The 22435-nt window shown below is 35.1% G+C and overlaps 1 protein-coding gene across 1 annotated transcript in view; it reads left to right on the top strand.

Moving 5' to 3' along the window:
- LOC130839599 (EF-hand calcium-binding domain-containing protein 13-like) overlaps positions 1 to 22435 on the top strand; it is a 171078-nt gene that overhangs the window by 55525 nt on the left and 93118 nt on the right. Inside the window, 6 exon segments of the mRNA XM_057713837.1 lie at positions 1502 to 1996; positions 3859 to 3993; positions 5745 to 5816; positions 11541 to 11684; positions 15346 to 15420; positions 20191 to 20334. Of these exon segments, the coding sequence (XP_057569820.1) occupies positions 1502 to 1996; positions 3859 to 3993; positions 5745 to 5816; positions 11541 to 11684; positions 15346 to 15420; positions 20191 to 20334 (1065 nt within the window).

Below are 22435 nucleotides of genomic sequence, written 5' to 3'. Positions count from 1 at the left end.
GGTGCAGTGGTAGGGCTCAGCTTATTTGTTACCTGTCTTTAAAGGATTACTGTCCTGTGCTGCCTATTGTCCAATGTCTGAAAACATTCTTTTTCACATATCTTGTCCAGTGTTTTAGTTGCTTAAGGTTGGAGGGTAGAGTTAGTTCCTATTGCAGTGTCTTGGCCCAAAGTAGAAATGTCAAAGATTTTATTTTTTTACTCTATTTCTCTTTGATAGATAACACTTGGAGATCAATGTCATCATCTTTAAGGATTTCTAGACTTTTTTTTTTTTTTTTTTGACACACGGGCTTAGTTGCTCTGTGGCATGTGGGATCTTCCTGGAGCAGGGATTGAACCTGTGTCTCCTGCCTTGGCAGGCGGATTCTTAACCCCTGCGCCACCTAGGAAGCCCCAGATTTCTAGACTTTTTATACATAAAACTAATACAATGTTATATGTCAATTAAGAAAGATTAATATAAAAAATTTCCAGACCTTTAAAATCTAAATATTTTCCTTCAGTTGTTCATTGTAATACAGACTAAGCTAAAAAACTTTTCTTTTTATCTTAATGAAATGTCCTCATAGTCAAGATTGTATTGCTACTCTGCTGGAAATCTCTTGTTTTCTTTGATTATATAGGAGCTTGACGATCTCATGGAGTTGTTTTGAGGATCAAGCATTATAACACTTGAAATACTTTAAAATATGTTATTCAAATGTAAGATACTATTCTGAGCCATGAGATGAATTTTGTAAATGAACAAAATTTCATTTTGTATGACATTGTATTAATATGTTTCTAAAAATATTATTTTATATATGAAGTTATTTTCCCCGCACAAGTGCTGAGAATCTTTAGCAGAGTAATTATTTCATTCTCTTATTTTTGGAGAGTATCATTTTATTTATAAAGTATTCTAACTTTATAAATAAAAAATTCCTTTTATAACTTCTTCATAGTTCTGCACCCTCATAACTAAGGGTTTTGTATCTGAATTAGCTTATGTCTATTATCTTTCTAAACTGGGAAAGAGTAGGGAATGGGAACCATGCACTTCAGTAGGCTATCACTTTAGATTTAGTGTTACTATGAATAGCTTTGGATGGAAGTATTTAACTATATTAAACCAGAAGATTATATTTAACCTAGTTAATAATTAATCTTTCAGTCATCAGCACTGTTAGTTTTTTCAAATTACTGACTTCATCTTATGTATTTAAGCAACTGGTAATTTCTTTTTTTTTTTTTATTTTCTTATTTTATTTTATTTTATTTTTTGGGGGTACACCAAGTTCAATCATTTGTTTTTTATACACATATCCCCATATTCCATCCCTCCCTTGACTCCCCCCCCACCCTCCCTCGAGTCCCCCCCACCCTCCCCATCCCAGACCTCTAAGGCATCTTCCATCTGCGAGTTGAACAGCTTTAATGAGGACTTAGGTATTATTTTTTAAAAAGCATTACAGATTGTACAGGTGAATGAAATAATGGAATCTGTTTTTCTTGGTTAGCAATTATGGAAGGAACAACCTTGGATGAAGCTACTTCAAGAAAGTTATCAAATGTATCAGGATACTATCCACAATATAGGAAGAAAAGCATTTTATCTTCCAGGCTACCTGAATCATCATTATCTCAAAAGTTAAATACAAAGAGCCTCCAACGTCATAAAATTATGAAGGAGAGTGATGACCTTGAATTTAAAAGATCAAAAAATATTTTGCAGTTAGGAAAATTCCAGGATGATGTTGATAGCAGTAATGTAGAATTCCAGGAACCATATTCAAAGGATGGCATAAACTTTAAGAGAAGTTCAGAGAAGGTTGAAATTCATGACTCAGAGTCTAAACCACAAAACTTGAAGAGTGTTACAAGCCTGAAAAAGTCCCTGGATAAAAGTGATATTTTAAGTATCCCAAAACTTCAGAAGCCAGCTGCGAGAAGGCATTCCAGCCTTCTAAAACATATTCCATTTAAGGAAACACAGCAATTAATTCTCTGGGTCAGTATCATATATATAAGTCAACATGTAGGTCCTTGAGTCATTACAGAAATGAGCTGAATTAAGCAGTTATTAGATAGTTGTAGGCATTTCAATTGTCAATACTGTGGGTAACCACCACTTCTGGTATATAGGCCAATGGATACAATATTGTGGTTTTGATGGTAGTTCCTTTCCAGATGCTCCCTTTTGGCGGGGCCTAACTTTGGCTGAGAAGCTTATTCAGTGATTAATTGGAGTCACTCAAGTTCCCTAGAAAGTAGAGAGCCTATTTTCCTTTGGAAATGCTTTTTTTTTTTTTTTTTTTTTGGTCATTTACTTAACCAAGTATGTATGAAGCCTATGTGAAATTTTTTCTCAGAGTTCCATAATTTAAATTTATGATATCCACAGTACTTCAGGTATTCTCTCTTATGAATGTGGGAATATCAAGAGAAAATAGTACTTACACATCTCAGATCCCTCAAAGATAAGCAGTGGCTTCTCAACCAGTATATGTTTTCCCCTTTTGTGCTACTAATATCATAGAAGTACTGTGTAGGGAACCCAGTAAAACACTCCTTCCTGTAGGCCTCAGCTGGTTACTTGTTATATTTATTTTCTTTAAAGAAACTTTATTGACCTTTAAAAAAATTGTATTTAGTACTGAATGTAATTGTTAGAATAAATGCTTTGTGAATAATTAGTGATTCTTATACACTAATGCATACTTTAAATAACTCAGAAAAATTAAGAAAAAAGAGTGTGATCTAGTAAGGAGGCATAAAGATGTTTATTGATTCCTTTACCGATGCGCTGCTTTTACTCTGTACCTCATTTCTGAGTTTTTTTTACTTCCGTAAGAATTCCTGGTTAAAGGAATAACGGAGTAATAGGCTGTGGAAGAAAGTGGTTATCTACCTTACTGGTGTCACTAAAATCAAATGATGTCACCGTGACTGTCACTTGATTTACATTTAAAAAACATTTTTAACTTTTCATTATGAAATAATTTTAAATTCATAAAAATTACACAAAAATACAATAAAAACTTTTCTACATACTCTTCATCTAGTGTTCCCAGGTGTTAAGATCTTATATAACCACAGTACTATTATCTAAACCGGGAAATTAACACTGATACAACAATATTTACTAATCTAAGGACCTTATTCAAAATTTGTCAGTTTTTCCATTAATGTCCTTCGTCTGATCCAGGATCACCTATTACATTCAGTTGTCATGTGTCCTTAGTCTCCTTCAATCTGGGATTGTTTTTCACTCTTTCATGATCTTGACACTTTGGAAGAGTATTGACTAGTTGTTTTGTATAATGTCCCTCATTTTGGGTTTCCTTATAATTCTTCATGAATAAGTTCAGGGTGTGAATTTTGGCCAGAATACAACAGGGAGATATTTTGCCCATCTCAGTACCCCATATTAGGAGGTTCATGATGGCCATGTGTGTCTGCTAGGATTTTATAATTTTGAAGGTTGTGAACTGAAAACATGGTAGGGTAAAGTGATAGGAAGGGAAAAAACTCAATTTTTGTTTGAAATCTTGGAATTTAAACAAAACACATTGGTGTTTTGATCTCATTCATTATGTTTTAATCAGAACCAAGCTTCATTGGCTGGGCCACTAGAGCAGGCTGTTCCTCCAAACAAGTAGTTTATACATGTATATAGAATTTCAAGATGGTTTTGTATTTGAGCTATAAGAGAAAGTATAATGTAAGATACAAGAGAAACATGGAGAGAAAAGCAGTCCTTCTATAAGGTGATATTAAGTGAATAAAACTTGATTTCTGATTACTTTAGCTGCCATTTTTGCTTAAGACACATAAATTATGTTGCTGAATAGTCCTCCACATTTTGATTATTTAGGAAATGTCTCTGAAGCTATCAGTAAACTCTGAGAAAATTACATTGATGCAGAACTTCAGTCCATTTTGCCTTCAGTAGGAATTAATTTATCAGATAAAGAGTTCAAGAAGATTGTGACAGACACTGCTAGAAATGGTGAGAGACTGATAATACCAAACTTTTGAAGATATTAGATACTTTTATGTGATAGTATTAAATGTTGAAGTAAGTTCTGTCAACTGGGAATGGAATGGGCCTTTCTAAAGAAGATTCAGAAAGAACAGATGTAAAAATTGGAAGTAGTCATATATAAAATAGGTAACTAATAAGGACCTACTGTATAGCACAGGGAACTCTACTTAATACTCTGTAATGACCTATATGGGAAAAGAATCTAAAAAAGAGTGGATATATGTATAACTGATTTACTTTGCTGTACAGCAGAAACTAATACAACATTGTAAATCAACTATACTCCAATAAATAATTTTTTTAAAAAAATTGGGAGTAGTAAAAAACAATTCCTGGGAAGTTTGACCTAATGGATTAGTTTGGAGGGGTTAGGTCTTTCATATCTCAGAATAGTTTCTGTAAGTTTCTTCATCACTATTCCTAGCTATGCCTTCTGGTGTGGGACAGATACTGGGGAAAGCTTATCTAGTTGTAGAAGAGAGGTTCAGTTTGCAAGACAAAAATACCCAAGAGGTTCAGAAATCTCTAAGTAAATAGCCTAGGAGTCCAAGGAGAAATAATTGGAGATTCTAAACTGTAGAGGGAGTACTGCAGCTGGGAATTTAGGGTTAGTGATACTTAATCGAGGCAGGTAGTTAGCATCTATAAATTAAATAGCGTATCCCACTCTCCAGCCTAAGTTTAGGGCAGAGTTTAAGTTTCTAAGAAGGATTTTTTTTTTATTAGAAAAGTTGTTTTATCATTAAGTAAGAATTGTCCACAGCAAAAGTTCAGTAGAGGAGAGGGCAGAGGCAACTTTGTGGGAAAAGACTGACAGAAATAACATTAGAAGTGAATTATTAGAACCTGAGCAAAATTTCTTAGTTAAGGCAAATAGGAAAGATTTGATTTTTAAAAAATCGAAGGAATAGAGATCAGAGTAATGGTTACCAGAGAGGTAAGGGTTGGGCGTAGAACAAAATGGGTAAAGGGGATCAATTGTATGGTGATAGATGGAAACTAAATTTTTGGTAGTGAGCACACTGTAGCGTATACAGAATTATATGTTTCATGTTGTACACATGAAGCATATAATGTTATAGACTAGTGTTACCTCAATACAAAATAGATTTTAAAAAATCTAAAGAGTAAGTGCTACTAAAATTATTCAGCCCTTTCTTCTGCTTATCAGGATGAGTGTGATCACTGTGGAGGGTTTGTATCTAAAAATAGGTAGTTACTTGGACCAGGTGGATACTAGGGGTAGGGATGGGGGGATACCTGGGTCTATCAGGGCTGGTTAGCATTGTTAAGGTGTCTTAGTGGATAGCATATTGATTGACTGGGTTTTCATGATGATGTGAAATAGACTCCTTTACTTTCTCATGGTGCATCTATATGGGCACCTTTCCTTTTTCCTGTATCTATCAAGCACTGAGTACCTAACCCAGTCCTTTGCACTTTGTAATAAACATTGAAGAAGCAGGGACTGTGTCTTACTTATTTTTGTATGCTTGGTGCCTAGCATAGTTCTTGGCACTAATATACTCTCAGTAATTGTTGAAAGGAAATGAACTGACCTAACTTCGACTCATCTAGGGAGACAAGATGTGAAGAAGAAATAAGATGATGATTAAGTGTAGGATAAGTATTTTTTCATAGATGTATTAAAATATGAATTGACCTTTTATACAAAACTATAATAGAATGTATAACCTAAGCTTTTTATTTTACAGAAAATGGAATGGTGAAGTTAGATGACTTCATGAGTGCTCTCTCCAAAGAGCATTATCTTCCTGGCTATGATGGTAGGTAGGAAATTTATTTTAAAATCATTTGGAGGAAAGAGCAGTTAAAATCATTTGGAGGAAAGAGCAGTTCTCTTGAGGAGAATTAGGTTCAACTGAACTGAGTTTGCTTTTTGTATAGGTATTTAATAGTTCTGAAACCCTTTAGCAAGCCATTTGCCAGTTTTTTAAAAACTTGATATATCAGAGTAATAGCAGCTAACTTACTTACTTTGCAGAGTTGTTACATGGATTTTATGAACTGTAGAGTGCTATATAAATGTACAGTAATAGTGGTGATAATGAGGAGGTCAAATAGGTAATTAGCTCCATTATTAGCAATTGATGGGTGATTTAATTTTAATTTTTTATAAGGAACTTGTTTGAATGAAATACTTGTTTGGTTTATCTTTGTTTTAAAACATTTTAAAAAACAGTTCTGTTGAGGTAAAATTTACATACATAAAATCACCCATGCACTGATTTATAAATTTATAGAGTCATACCACAATCTAGTTTTTCTTACTTGGAATATTTTTATTTTTATACAAATAATTAAATATTTTTTTTCTGCGAGATTAAGAGGAAGTGAAAGTTTCATGAAGGCTTGATGTTTTATTTCCTTCTGTTTATTCATATACTTAAAAAAAGATTTCTCATATAAGAAAAAAATTAATACAAAGGAAGAGACTTTCTTTTATATCTAGATGAAGAATCTCATGTTAAAAGCTACATTAGCATTTGTCATTTCTGATGAATGTAGTGTTAAAGTCTGAATTTTTTGCAGATACTGTTAGTAAATCAATTTCTTGAATGCTTTACCTTGCAATCATTGATTCACCAACTCAGTCATTCTTTCATTGCTATTTTGTGAAGTAGTAAGTGTCTTGGTCACAGCTGACTCTTCCTCTTTTTTTCCCATTTTCCCATTTTAAAATTTTATTTTAAGTTGCGGGAACTAACACATATCATGGAATTTACCATCTTAACCATTTCTAAGTGTACAGTTCAGTAATGTTTGTGTTAAATGCGTTCACATTGTTGTGCAACCAATCTCCAGAACTTTTTCATCTTGCGAAACTGAAACTCTATACCAGTTAAATAAAAATTATCCATCCTTGCCCTTCCAACTCTGGCAACTATCATTCTACTTTCTGTTTCTGTGAATTTGTCCACTTGAGATACCTTAGCAGAATCATACAGTATTTGTCTTTTTGTGACTGGCTTATGTCACTTATCATAATGCCCTCAAGAGCTGTGCTATAGCATGTATCAGAATTTTCTTCCTTTTTCATGCTAAGTAATATTCCATTGTATGTGTATACCACATTTTGTTTATTCATTCATCCATCAGTGGACACGTGTTGCTTCCACCTCTTGGTTATTGTGAATAGTGCTGTTATGGAAATGGGCATGCAAATATCTCTTTAAGCTCCTACTTTGAATTCTTTTAGATACGTACGCAGAAGTAGACACAATCCAGTTGGTAACATTTCTGTCACTCCTAAGAATTCTCTCATGCCCATTTGCAATTAATCTCCACCCCCATCTGTAGACAACCACTAATTTACTCACAGTATCTGCTTTCTGTCTCTATGAATTTGCCTTTTTTTTTGACATTTAATATAAATGAAATCATAGAACATGTCTTTTATACTTGACTTCCTTAACTTTGCATCATGTTTTTAAGGTTAATTCATGTTATAGTATGTATCAATAGTTCATTCCTTTGTATTGATAAATAAACCCACATTACAGTTTATGGATATACTGTGTTTTATTGATGGTTGACCAGTTGATGGACATTTGATTTTTTTCAATTTGTGACTGTTATGAATAATGCTGAAATTAATATTTGCATACATGTCTTTCTGTAGAAGAATTGTTATCTGTATGGTAAATTTATGTTCAGGTTTTTAACAAATTGCCAAACTGTTTTCCAGTGGCTGTAACATTTTCATTTTCAGCAGCAATGTGTGAAGATTCTAGTTTCTTCACATCCTTGTCAACACTTTATTTTTTAAAATTATAACCATTATAATAAGTGTGTAGTGGTATCTCATTGTGCTTTTAATTTTGCATTTCCCTAAAGACTAATCATGTTGAGTATTTTTGTATATGCTTGCTAGCCATTCAGATGTCTTTGGTGAAATATGTATTCAAATCTTTTGCCCATTTTTAGAATTCCACTTTGATTTATCTATAGTATTTTAGAGTGTATCTCTTTTTATAGCATTTTGGTGGTTGCTCCAGGTATTGTATTATATATATTATCACAGTCTACTGGTGTCATCATTTTACCCGTTCAAATGAAGTACAGAAATCTTGTCTACTTTTATGTCCCCTTACCCTCCCCTATGTGTGATATAATTGTCTTAAGTATTTCCTTTACATATCTTTTAAAACATATCAGATGGTATTATAATTTTTGCTTCAACCATCAAAGGTAATTTAAAAACTCAAGAGGAGAAGGAAAGCCTACTATGTTTACCCATATTTTGGCTTTCTGTTTTCTTTCTTCCTTCCTGGTATTCCAGAGTTCTTTGTTTTATCCTTTCCTTTCTGTTTAAAGAACTTCCTTTTAGCCATTAATAGATTTCCTGTCAACAAAATTCTCTTCGTTTTCTTCCATCTGAGAACATCTTGATTTCCCCTTCATTCCTGCAGAAAATTTTTTCTAAGTATGGGATTTGAGGTTGACAGTTCTTTTCTTTCAGCGGTTAAAAAACATGGTGCCACTTCTTTCTGGTGACCAAAGTTTCTAAGGGAAATCTTGTCACTCGAATTGTTTTTTTCCCCTATAGGTAAGGTTTCATTTTTCTTTGACTGCTTTCAAGATTTTTTCTCTGTGTTTAGTTTTCAAAAGTTTAATTCTGGTGTGTCTTGACATGGATTTCTTTGCCTTTATCCTGTTTGAGGTTCACTTATTTTCTTGGATCTGTAGATTAACATCTGTTGCTAAAAATTTGAGAATTGTTTAGCTATTATTTCTTTGAGTACCTTTTTAAGCATGCTTTCTCTCTCTCTCTTCTTCTTCTGAGACTCTTATTACACAGTGTTAGATATTTCTTTATACTGCTACAGATCCTTGAGACTCTGTTCTTTTTTTTCAGTCTGTTTTCTTTGTGTTGTTCATTGGGTGAGTTCTATTGCTGTCTTTCTGTTCATTAATTCTTTCTTCTCTCTCCTCCATTCAGCTGTTGACCCACTGAGCTTTTTATTTCAGTTATTGTAATTTTTAGTTATAGATGTTCCATATGCTTTGAAATGGGCTACATTTGCCTAGAGTAGGGAATTGATTGTCACAACTTTCATAAAGAAAGTCTAAACCACTTTCTGTTAGCTGGAGCTGCTGATACTGAAAGAATAGATGTGACTGGATCTAACTAAGTCTTCTGCTTCTGCTAGTGGTAGGGAGATTCCTGTCCAGATTATGTTGATACTTGGAGGAAGAAGGAATATACCACTCTTTAAGTGTTATGCTTAGTCAAGAGAGTTTTGCAGTGAAGCTGACCTTTGTTCTTAAGTGTATACACTTTAGATGTACCTATATCAAATAAGCATTGTTTGAGTTGAAGCAACAGAGCCCCATGACAGACTGAACCAGAATCTCAAATGTACAGCACTTTACATTCAGATTTGAGAAGTTTCCCTATTTATATCTTTAAATAGATTTTCTGTCCCTTCCTCATTCTCTCCTCCTTCTGGGATTCCCATAATGTGTATATTGGTCCACTTAATGATGTTCCATACATCTCTTAAGTTTCTTCACTCTTTTTCATTCTTTTTTCTTTTTTGCTCTTCTGACTGAATTCTTTCTTCTGACTGAATTCTTTCCAGTGACCTGTATTCCAGTTCATTGATCCATTCTTCTAGTTGATCTAGCCTGCTATTTAGCACCTCTAGTGAAATTTTCAGTTTTTGTGTCCTTCACCTTTATGATTTCTGTTTGGCACTTTTAAACATTTTCTGTCTCTGTGTTGAAATTCTCACTTTGTTCTTGCATTGTTCTCTTGATTTTGATGAGCATCTTTATGAGAGTTATCTATCTTTTTCATAAGAGTTATGAGGTTCTCTGTGTTGGTGTCTATGCATTACACAAAACAAACACCTCTCTCAGTCTTCATAGACTGTCCTTATACAGGGGAATACCCCTACCAATCAGCCCAGCCAGATATTCTTCGGACCTCTATCAACTCTTTCCTTCCCCAGGCTCTATAACTGGTGAGACAGATGCTGGTTCTTTGGGAGGCCCTGAAGAAGTTGGGGTGCTGGATGCATGAATCAATTCTTTTCCTATTCCAGGGAAGCTGAGAATTGGCATTTTATATCTCCTCACTCTGTGCCAGGCAGAGGAGAGGATCATAGGCATTGACTGACTTACGTCGCTGACTCTGTTCTATCCCAGACTACTAGTCTATGCTAGACCTATCAGAGCCCCAAGATTGGCAAGACAGAAGGCTGTCTTCTGGGGAGGCCCTTTGGAAGAGTTAGACTGCTGGATGTGTGAACCAATCTCTATCTTCCCCTAAGTGAAGCTGGGAGCTATGGGGTATCTTTCAGATCATATGGTACTGCAATGGGGCAGGGTCTCCAGCAAAAGGGTGTCCCAAATCTCCCTACCAGCTTCAGTGAGTCTGGTTTTGCATTCTTCTGGGATGTAAATCCTTTCAGTTAGTTTCTCATTTCTCACAAAAGGAAATTATCCATGAATTTTTGCTGAATGAGTGTGTGTGAGGGGAGAAGAAGGGCTTCCTACTCAACTGTCTTGCTGATGTCACTCCTCAGTTGTTAACTCTTAAGCGAGAATTACTTTCAGCTGAAATTTTAGGTGTCTAAAGATAGGAACATGGTGTCTTGTTCCATGTATTTACACATAAGAATCATCCTTTTAGGAGTTGTTTTAAGGATCATCTAGTTCAGAGATCATTTTGACCATTATTTCTTTGTTTTGCAGTCCACAATGATTGCCAGTGATTGCTTGAAGCAGGTTAACTACTGATAATGACTTTAATGCTCTCCACAGCCCAGCTCCTCACTTTACCTATTCTAATCTACTAGAGAAAACTTATTTGAGTTTAATTTGTTCCAGGGTTCACACACACACATCTGTCAACTTCCTTAATCCATGTATTTGTAAGTAATTTCTTTTAAGAAAGTTTTCATTGCAATAAAAATTTATCAGTTTAAATTTAATGGAGGGAATACTGCCCAAATTTGTGAAGCATACATTCTAAAGTATTCTAAAAAGACATGTAGCATAGCTGTTTCCAAGTAATAATTTGTATTTACAGAAGATAAACTAAGATAAATTTACTAATGACTGAGCCATGTATTGCTACAAAATTTTATTCCAATTTATCATTTGAGATTGAAGGTCTTCTACTTCTGTTTCTGCTACGAAGAAACAGACTACTAGGGAATTTTAAATTGTTAGAGAATTAACTGGGGGCAATTATGTAATATTTTTGATCCTACGTATTTTTAGTTGTGGTATTGTCAGTGCAACTAAATTGGCACTTCCTTAAATACAGATGCTGTAGGAGTGTGGAATAATATACTTCATACTCTGATTTTATAACGTTAATTTTCATATTATTAAAGATTCTGGTAATGCTCTTCATATATCACATTTCTGAAGTTTTTAATATTTTGTTAGTGTGCTAGAACTGAAAGTCATCTTACTATTGGTCTTTCCTCTTTGACTTATATTTAATACTTATTAGCATACTGCTTTATTTTCAGCATTGACTGATGTCATCAAAGCTATTGATAAAATTAAAGACGAAAATATTGATTATGGGAATCTGAATACTTGTCTTCAAAATTTTGGAGTTTACCTTTCTAAGCCAGAATTTCAGAAGATCACAGAGTTGACTGAAGCTGGTGGTAAGTGACATTTTTTCAGGAAAACTGGGTTAATACATCTGAAAAGAGGATCAGTTTGCTATTCTTTTCCTCAGAATGATGACTTTATAATTTTTATTAGAAAAAAAGTCCATTAAAATTAAGCCAATACAGAAAATTACAAAAATACTCAAAAGTACAGCAAGGCACTCAAAATCTCTTTGTCCAGAAATAAGCAATCTTAGTCTTTTCAGACATTTTTTTCCTAGGCAAAAATGCAAACAGAAAGTAGGGTTTTTTTTTTTGCTCTCTGATCCACGGAAGTCAGGACAAAGGGTTTTTAGTGGGGCAAAGAAGGACTGTTTATTATGTCAAAGCCCACTATTCACAATAAAGGTACCAATTTTTTTAGGTGCTAGTAGAATATAGCAGCAACTTTCTTAAAGAGAAAGGATGAGAGATAGAAGGGTGGGTGAGGTTATAGATGAAATAATAATGGCTGTGAGTTGAGAATATTTGCAGCTAGGGAGAGTACATGAGCGCTCATTTCCATATACTTTCTATTTTGTATAATTTACAATTTTTTATAATAAAAAGTAGGTGTTTGTGTGTATGTGTGCGCACGTGTGTGTGGTGTTGAAGGAGACTAACTTTCTTGGATATCAAGGCTTGTTATAAAGCTATAGTAATTTAAACAGTGTGAGAATGGCACAGGGCTAGAGAAATTGACCAATAGGACAAGATAAGGAACTTCCAAATCTATCTACACACATATATGGAAACATATATAATGAGGTGGTACGTCACAGAGAGGGGAAGAGAAGCACCATTTAATAAATGGTGCTGGAATAATTAACTATTCAAATGGACGAAAATGGAATTGGATCCCTATCTATATACCATATTCAGTAATAGTTTCCAGATGTGAACAGTAAAAGTTTTAGGGGAAAAAAAGAAGAAAAATGTTCTGACGTAGAGTTAGGAAGGAGTTTTTAAAAAATACAAAATCACTAAGCAGAAGAAAAAAGATTGATAAATTTGGCTACATTAAAATTAAGAACTTCTCTTTACTAAAAGATAATACGAGAACAAGCCACAAACTGAGTACACATTATTTGCAAGACTTATAAGAGCAAAGAATTATTGTAGAGAATGGATAGGGAACCCTTATAAATTAACAACCCTATAGAAAAATGGCTAAATTTCAAGCACAGTGATTTCCAGGTGAAGAAACACAAATTGCTAATAATCATATAAAAAGATTCTCAACATCATTAGTAATCAGGGAAATACAAAACTTAGGTCACAGTGAGATAAGTTTTTATATCCACTAAATTGGCAAAAATTAAGATGTCTGTTTATCTAAGTGTTGGTAAAAATGGTGAAAGTGGTAAAACAACTTTGAAAAACATTATGTAGTATTTCATAAGGTTTTCATATCCCTGTGGCTTAGAAAAATCCACTTTTAGCTATAAATTCAAGAAAATCTCTTGCACTGATGTACAGGGAGACATGTTCAAGAATGTTCATGGATGGACTTGGAGACTGTCATACAGAGTGAAGTGAGTCAGAAAGAGAAAAACAAATACCATATATTAACACATATATGTGGACCATAGAAAAATGGTACAAATCAACCGGTTTGCAAGGCGGAAATAGAGACACAGATGTAGAGAACAAACATATGGACACCAAGTGGGGAAAGCAGGGAGGGTTGGTGGGGAATGAATTGGAAGATTGGGATACCAAATTGTACGCTCTAAATATGTGCAGTTTATTGTATGTTAACTGTATCTCAATAAAAGTTCTAAAAAAAAAAACTTCATGGCACAGGTTTGATTTGTTGATATGATCTAATTACTTATTTTATGGTGCTGATTATAGTGGTTGTTGGCTATTCCTTCATTTGTTTATCCATCCTTTGAGCAAGCTATCAGGAACCAGGTGTTAGATGTTGCTGTAATTTATTATTTCCATAAGTTTACATTTTCACACTGTGGGTTTTCTTTAAGTGACATAAACCATATAAAACTGTAATTAGAATAAACATTTGTTTCAAGAATTGTTTAAAAATATCCAGCTCCATGTATATATAAACCTTTCCTGTGAAAAGGTTATGGGGGAAGGCAAGAGAGAAATACAAATGTTCCTGTTTGATGTGATGAAGGGTCTCATTCCTTCTTTCAAAAGAATTCCCTGGAGCTCACAAAATGCAATTTGTAAAAAGCATTGAGAAAGCATTAAATAACAGAAAGAATGAAACAGTATGTTCATACTTTCACACTCAAGACTTTCTAATTTAGAATCAAGCACTTGGACTTCTGATGAAAGAGCTGTCTATGCCAGAAGAATCCAGTGTGTCAGCTGTAGTCCAACAAATCAATAAATGGAATTGCCATTTCAAAAAAAAAAAAAAGAAGAAAGAAGAAAAGAAACAACATGATCAGTGACAGAATGTATAAATTGTATATACCTTTGGTGTATAATGGAATACTAATGGTGTATACACATCAGTGAAAATGAACATAGCGATATAGCATATAGGTGATTGTAAGGTATATAATATTGAATGAAAAAAGCAAGTCTAAGATTGCTATAGCATAACAAAACCTCGAAAACAAAATTAAGTAATAATTTGTTTACCTAGTTACAAATTGTATGTAAAAGAGCAAAAGACTGGTAAATTTTAAAAATTCGGTAATATTCTCTCTATGGCGGAAGCAGGAAAATGGAATGGGAAAAGCACAGAAGCAGTGGTATTAACAATCTTCTTCAACTGGGTGGTGGCTTCCCAGTGGTTTGGTGTATAATCATGCTTCATAACTCATGTATGTTGCAAATATTTAGGAAGTTATATGTTCCTGTTAGGGAATGTAAATCTTAATTAACTCTGTAATTCCCCCAGAATTTTTCAAGGTCTCATTTTTTTTGTCTCTAAAAATTTGGCTAAGAGTACAAAGTAATTTGGTGCTCTTTGAAGTAAACTGCTCAAAGATATTTAATATTGGGAGTAGGAAGTGTACTGTGCGGTATTCTTCACAGTGCATTAGAATTTTTTTCTCAGTGGAATAAGCAAAGCTCATCATATTTATAGAAAACCTTTACATCTGGCCTTAGAAAATTCTTTGAACTGTTTTATCCATTCTAACATTGGGATATTATGAAGCATTATACATGATCAAAGAAAGCCATTTTCTAGGTATAAAATGACTATTAAAATGTTTAATGGTTTCAATAGTATATTAAAGATATTAATGTGAATGTTAGCCTGATAGAGAAGAAACCAAGAATCAAGAGAGCTCACTTCTAATTCCTGATATTGTATTTCCTATTGTGAACTTGGAAAAAAAAGTCATATCATGCATAAGTGTTTTTTTTTTAACATGTAAAATAACATACTAATTCTTTACCTATATATCTTACTGAGTTTTTGCAAGGCCAAGACAAGATAATATCAGTTTAAAGTTTAAAATGTACACACGTGTAAAGGATTTTGATAAATTTTCTTGGCGTTTTCAGGGTTTAGCTTTTGCCTGTAAATTGAATTGCGTTTCCCCCTTATACCCATATATGTTCAGTGGTTAGTATTAGTTGATGGATGTAATTATCTCCCTGAATACATAACTTTTTTTACATAGTTCAGATTTGTCATAATAATTTAATATTTGAAGATACTGAAGAAAATGTGTTCCTTTCCCTTTAGAAACAAAAAGAGTGAATTTTAAAGAATTCGTTGATACTATGATGAGCAACGTGGAACACTTCTCTGAAAAATTATGTAAGAACATCGTTTCTTGTGCTTTTTGTGGACTAAATAGTTTGACAGATTTTCGGAGAGTATAACATACTAAAAGAGCTAGCCATCCTAAAGATCATCAGGCAAATAAATGCCTGGCTTACTGCTATGTTTGACCTTAATCTTCTCCATTACTCATTCCTAAATCTAGAAGAACTTCCACATGCAAATGAATTGAAAGCTATCATAATCTTACTATTCAACCTCACGCTTTATTATAGAGAGCTAGAACCACTCTCTATGAAATTCATATTTTGGGCAGGTTTAAAATGTTTTCTAACTCTGGAAAAGTGATGCCATCTAGTGACCACAGCTGAGTACTATAATGCAGAATTTCTGGTTTCAGCTGTTCATAGTTTTTTTTATCATCTTTCTTCCAGTTTATTCAATAACATTTATCGAGCTATTACTATTACCAGATTATATGTTAAGCTGTGAAATTAGTACTTTAAAAATTTGGGCTAAAAATAGGATTGTGTTATTTAGTGCTGCATATTAGGTAATAGTGCACTTTAAGTAATAGCTACTTTATATATCAATTTAATTTGTCTCCTATACAAGGAAACACAATTGTTTAATTGGATGAAAAGATTATTTTCATTGTCAGGCACTTTTCCTAGGAATTTCAATTTCATGGAGATAAAAAATTTTATTAGCACACGTTGTATAATATCTTATTCATATATGTAGTTGTATTTCCTTTCTCATTCTTTTTCTTCAAGTACTTTTTTAAAAATAAATTTATTTATTTATTGGCTGCCCTGGCTCTTTGTTGCTGTGCACGAGCTTTCGGTAGTTGTGGCAAGTGGGGGCTACTCTTCGTTTCGGTGCGCAGGCTTCTCGTTGCGGTGGCTTCTTTTGTTGCGGAGCATGGACTCTAGGTGTGTAGGCTTCAGTAGTTGTGGCACACAGGCTCAGTAGTTGTGGCACATGGGCTTAGTTGCTCCATGGCATGTGGGATCTTCCCAGACCAGGGATCGAACCCATGTCCCCTACATTGGCAGGTGGATTCTTAACCACTGCACCACCAGGGAAGCCCACATCTATCTTTTGAAATTAGTGTTTTTGGTTTTTCCAAATGTATAACCAGGAGTGAAATTGCTGGACATACGGTAGTTCTATTTTTAGCTTTTTGAGGTACCTTCTTTCTGTTTTCCTCAGTGGCTGCAACAAATTACATCCCCACCAACAGTGTACCGGGGTTCCCATTTCTCTACGTCCTTGCCAATATTTGTTATTTGTGGACTTTTTGATGATAGCCATTCTGACAGATGTGAGGTGATATCTCATTGTGCTTTTAAAAAATTAGTTAATTGATCTTTATTTATTGGCTGTGTTGGGTCTTCTTTTCTGCATGCAGGCTTTCTGTAGTTGCAGAGACAGGGGGCTACTCTCGTTGCGGTTTGTGGGCTTCTCATTGCAGTGGCTTCTCTTGTTGCAGATCACAGGCTCTAGGCACATGGGCTTCAGTAGTTGTGGCACGTGGGCTCAGTAGTTGTGTCTCGCAAGCTCTAGAGCACAGGCTTAGTAGTTGTGGCACACGGGCTTAGTTACTCTGTGGCATGTGGGATCTTCCCGGATCAGGGATCTAACCCGTGTCCCCTGCATTGGCAGGTGAATTCTTAACCACTGTGCTGTCAGGGAAGCCCTCTCATTATGCTTTTGATTTGCATTTCTCTAATAATTAGTGATACTGAGCTTCTTTTCATGTGCCTTTTAGCCATCTGTATGTCTTCTTTAGAAAAACCTCTGTTCAGGGCTTGGGCGCATTTTTTGATTGGGTTGTTTTAAACTGGTAGTCATTTAAGTTCGAACACATTCTAAAAGGTCTACATTTTCTACGCACCTCCTCCACATTTTGCGTTTTTTATGTCCTATCTTGCCCCTTCATGTTTATCCGTCAACTGTTTATTGTACTTATAGTTGTGGTTACATTTTTTTTTTCTAGATTGTATTCTTCTGTGTCACTTAGTCTGCTATTCATTCATTCCAGGGTTTGTTTGTTTGTTTTTAATTTCAACTATTGAAGTCTTCATTTCTGATTAGGTCTTTTTTATATTTTCTAGTTCCTTGTTAAAATTTTCACTGTGTTCATTTATTCTTTCCTCTAATTCAGTTAACATTTTTATTACCAATGCTTTGAATTCTTTTTATCTGGTAAATTGTTTATTTCTTTTTCATTATTAATTTTTTTCAGGGGTTTTCTTTTGCTCTTTTAGTAGAGAGCAATTCCTCTGCCTTTTCATTTTGCTTAACTTTCTCTGCCCTGTTTATGTAAAACAGTTACCTACTGTGGTCTTGAAGGAGTTGTCTTATGTGGGGGCATCCCTATACAGACAGGGTGTGCACAGTAGCTTCAGTGGGAGAGCTGTATTTGACATGGACGTAGGTCGCATCTTTTCTCAGAGTGTGTTGGCAGCTATCACCCGGTAGGGGGCGGGGCTGGAGATGGCAGGGATAGAGTGAGGTGTGAGGGAGGACTTCCCCTCTGCTCAGTGGCCATCTCTGTCCTATCAGGGCAGAGTTTGATCCTAAGTTGCTGAAGTAGAAGCCCTGAGGGTTGGGTCCAACCTGGCTCTGTCTTCTTTAAGCGTGTGCTTTCCCTTCTTCCTGCTCTGGGACCCTTGCCTGAAAGGGAAGGAGAGCTGAAGCAAATGGGGTCCATGCAGGCTCTCGGCTTGTACTGGCCGCAGACAGAGGTCTGAGCTGTCTCCAACACGCTACTTGTGCAGGTGCCAGCAGTTGTTTCCGTCACTCCGCTCAGTGCAAGTCTCTTGTCCCTCACATCCGATCATTGCCCCCAGCCTCCACTGCTCCCACGCTGTTGTGGAGCCACATCCCAGGGTAGGAGGGGTGAGCTGTGGTGGAGTGGCCACCCTCAAAGAACTGGACTGCTTCTGATGTGTTGTTTGAGTAAGGCCCAGCAAATATTATATTTATTGATCGTCTTAATTTAGCATTCGAAAATGTTTTATGTTTGAGGTTGAAGGGGAATCTGGCTATCCCCAGTCTACCATATTGCCAGTTCTCTATTTAAAAGCACTCTTTCAGGTTTTTGACCTTGCCATTCCATACTTTTACAGCTTTTTACAAAAAGTTAAATCTCATCTTGCTAAATCCAATGGTCAATTTTCTGTCTTCATCTTGTTTACCTCTAGCAGGTTTTAATATGTTTCTTCTTGAAAATTTCTCTTTTCCTGTTTTCTGTGACACTGTAGTCTCCTAATTTCCCTCTCATCTTATTGGCTCTAACTTTTTAAAAAATTGAGATGTAATTGACATTGTGTAAGTTTAAGGTGGGCACTGTGTTGATTTGATACACGTATACATTGGAGTATGATTACCACCATAGTGTTAGCTAACACCTCCATCACATCATATAAATATTATTTCTTTTTTGTGGTAAGAATATTTAAGATTTAATCTCTTAGCAACTTTCAAGTGTATAATACAGTATTGTTAACTGTTGTCGCAATGTTGTGCATTAGATCCCCAGGGTTTATTAATCTTCTAATTGCAAGTTAGTATCCTTCGACTAACATCTCCCCAGTTCTCCCACTCCCCAACCCCTGGTAACCACCATTCTATCCTCTGTTTCTATGAGTTCTGCTTTTTTATACTCCACATATAAATGAGATCTTACAGCATTTATCTTTCTCTGTCTGACGTACCTCACTTAAAATAATACCCTCAAGGTCGCAAATGGCAGAATTTCCTTCTTTCTTGTGGCTGAATAATATCCCATTGTATTTATGTCCCTTCCTTTTTGGTCTTGTTTGCTGGCTGCTTCTTTTCTGGCTGACTTTTAAATCTTAGTGTGATTCCAGATTCCATTTTGAGTCCCATGCTCTAAGGCTTTTCCTGAGTGATCTTATTGCTTTAAAATAATATCTGTATCCTTTTGACTCCCTATTTATCTCAAGGTTAATGTATATGAAAAAGAATTCTTGTTCTCCAACAAACCTATTCTTTCCCTAGTCTTTCCTATCTCAGCTATTGATACCACTCTCCACACAGTTGCTCAGATCTCAAACCTATAAGTTCTTCATGGCCCTAGTCCCCTTGGACTGTCATTGAATTCATCATTAAATACTCTCAGCTTCATGCTCAAAATGTATCATAATTTGTCCACTTCTCATTATCTCTATCACTTTCACCCTTGTTGAAGCCACTATCATTTTTTGGTGAACTACTACAATAGATTCCTAACTGCCTGATCTTCAAGAAAGTTCATTGCCTACATAGCAACAGAGTGATCTTTTATACTTTTGTAATATGATCATTTCACTCCCCGTTAAAACTTTGCAAAGGTTTTCTATTGGAATTTTAATAAAAAAAAATTTCCTTCCATGTTCTGCAGTGATATATTAAAGAGGAAGTAGTTATCTAGGGAAGAATTTTATGGGGAGATATAGAGCAAAAGCTATTTAATTCATGGTTTTATCAATTGGACATGTTTGTGAATTCAGGCTTTTTTAAATCTATAGTTCAATAAAAGTTATTCTTTATAATGATTATTTAGGGTTATGAGCACTATACATTCTTAAAATATTTTCGAATCTTCAAAGATACACTTCATTTTGTGTTACTTTATTGCACTTTAATATTAAAAAATTGGCAATTAATTTATACTATTTGTTATTCTTCTTAACCATAAAAATTTCAGTTCCTAACTATTCCAGATAACAGTTTACTGTATTATCTTCTCGAAAAGAATGTGTTGTAAAACTTGTGTTTTATGTGCCCTTGTAGTACTGCCTGATACTATTGAAAACCTCCAGAATCTTAGCAAAGAGAAGATGAGTGCTCCTGACCTATGGAATACTCTGTCTAGTTTGAATGGTAATTTAAAAAAAGACGAATTCCAAGCTGCACTGAAATTAGCAATAGCTGATGGTGAGTATTCCAAATACTAAAATTAAATACATGGTTTTCTCTTCTATCAATCTTTATTTGTCTTTGTATCTTGTATTTGATTGATATGTCAGTATGTACATTTAGGAAATGTAAAGAAAGCTCAAATTGTTTGGCTGTCCTATAGAAAAATATTAATATCTAGGGACTTTCCTGGTGGCACAGTGGTTAAGAATCCACCTGCCAATGCAGGGGACACAGGTTCGAGCCCTGGTCTGGGAAGAGCCCACATGCAGAGCAACTAAGCCCATGAGCCACAACTACTGAGCCTGTGTGCCAGAGCTTCTGAAGCCTGTGCACCTAAAGCCTGTGCTCCACAAGAGGAGAAGCCACTGCAATGAGAAGCCTGCAAACTACAACAAAGAGGAGCCCCCACTCCCCATAAGTAGACAAAGCCTGTGCGCAGCAACAAAGACCCAATACAGCCAAAAATAAATAAATAAATAAATAAATAAATTTATGTTAAAAAAATCGATATCTAATATATTGTTACTCTACATTGATCAAATATGCATTGACGGTAACCGGATGAGGCCAATACTGAACCCAAGTTTGGCTCCTTACTGCTTGAAAGGCCAATACTCGAGACAATTGTTGGTGGAAAAGGAAAAGTTGCTTTATTCAGGAGGCCAGCAACCTGGGAAGATGGTGGACCAATATCCTAGGACCATGTCCAGGTTGCTGGTTAGGAGACAAAGGTTTTAAAGGCAGTGTGAGGGAGGGGGCTGCAGGGTGTGTGAACAGCTTGTGCAGGATTCTCTGGATTGGTTGGTATCAAGGTAAAGTTTCAGGCATCACCAATCCTCTGGCTTTAACCAGTCTGGGGTCTACGTGCTTGCAGTCAGCAGTTTTCATCTGATGGGGGTCTGCTTTCTGTAAAAACAACGTAGGAATGCGTGTTAGACCTTTCTATATCTTTCAGGGAATTGGGAGTTCAGTGACTCTGCTATATGGCTGGTTTGTAGTCTAAATTATTAGCAGTTTCCTGTCCCAACAGCTAGCTATTCTTTGTTTTTACATCTCCACTTTTCATAATCATTAACTCTTCAGCCAGCCTTTTGAGACCCAGGGGAGGCCTGGGAGACTAAAGCTTTTCTACATGTAAGAGGCAGGTGGAGGACATGGGGGGTGGGGGATGGTCTGTCCTGGGAAGGCAGAAGACCCCATAGGGCCCTGCTTGGATACATGATTACTTTCAAGTTGTATAACATGTTACTGGAAAATGGTATATCCCAGTGAATACAGAGGGTGTTGTTAGGAAATGTTTTGTATTCCAGTTTTATATTAACACTACTTGGGATAGTCATACTGTTTTGTTGGAATAGGCTTTTATTTAATTTGCTAGGAAAACACACCTGCTGGTGGCTACCACCTCTACTTAGCAAGTAAAAAAAGGTTCAAATAAAACAAAAAAATAAAGTTCATGAAAGTACTGTAAAACAAAGACCATAGATTAAAATTTTAAAAATAAATACTCCATTATTTACTGCTGATATTCTGCATGTAGGAGAGAGAGAGTCCACAGCTACATGTGATCATTTCTACTCTCTCATATTCTTAGTACCTTGAAGTTACAAATGTTTTTATACTCTTTTGTGTGGAATATTTATGAAGGACTAGCCTAGTAACTGAGTATGCTGTCTGGGATCTTTGTCAAAGAACTGTCTTTCTCTGTGAGTGTTATTACCCTCTTTTACCAAGTAAGCTGTTTCATTGAGGCTAGTAATTTTGGTAAGTATGTTGATTGTTTTCCTTAGTGGGGTATTTGAGGTGAGAAGGGTTGATGAAAACAGAAGGTTATTAATTACCTGGTAATAGGGATGTTTCCCCCTCCTCTTTTCTTCTGTGGCAATGCTTCAGGTTCTTTTGATACAGTGAATGATGTTGTAGGCAACATGTACCAAAGAAAGTATTATATAGCATTTATTTTAATCAGATCAATAAAATAATATTTTATGAATTAAAAAAAGTCAGCTATCAATAAAATTTCTTATTCTGATAATAAAACCCCATATATTGTATCCTATTCATTATTATATACTTGTGAAGCAGAAATACAGTGTGTAAAATGTAGATTATTTTA

The sequence above is a fragment of the Hippopotamus amphibius genome, chromosome 17, assembly GCF_030028045.1.
Source record: "Hippopotamus amphibius kiboko isolate mHipAmp2 chromosome 17, mHipAmp2.hap2, whole genome shotgun sequence".
Lineage (NCBI taxonomy): Eukaryota > Metazoa > Chordata > Mammalia > Artiodactyla > Hippopotamidae > Hippopotamus > Hippopotamus amphibius.
The sequence above is the reverse complement of the archived record's forward strand: the minus strand, read 5'-3'. Positions and strand labels throughout refer to the sequence as shown.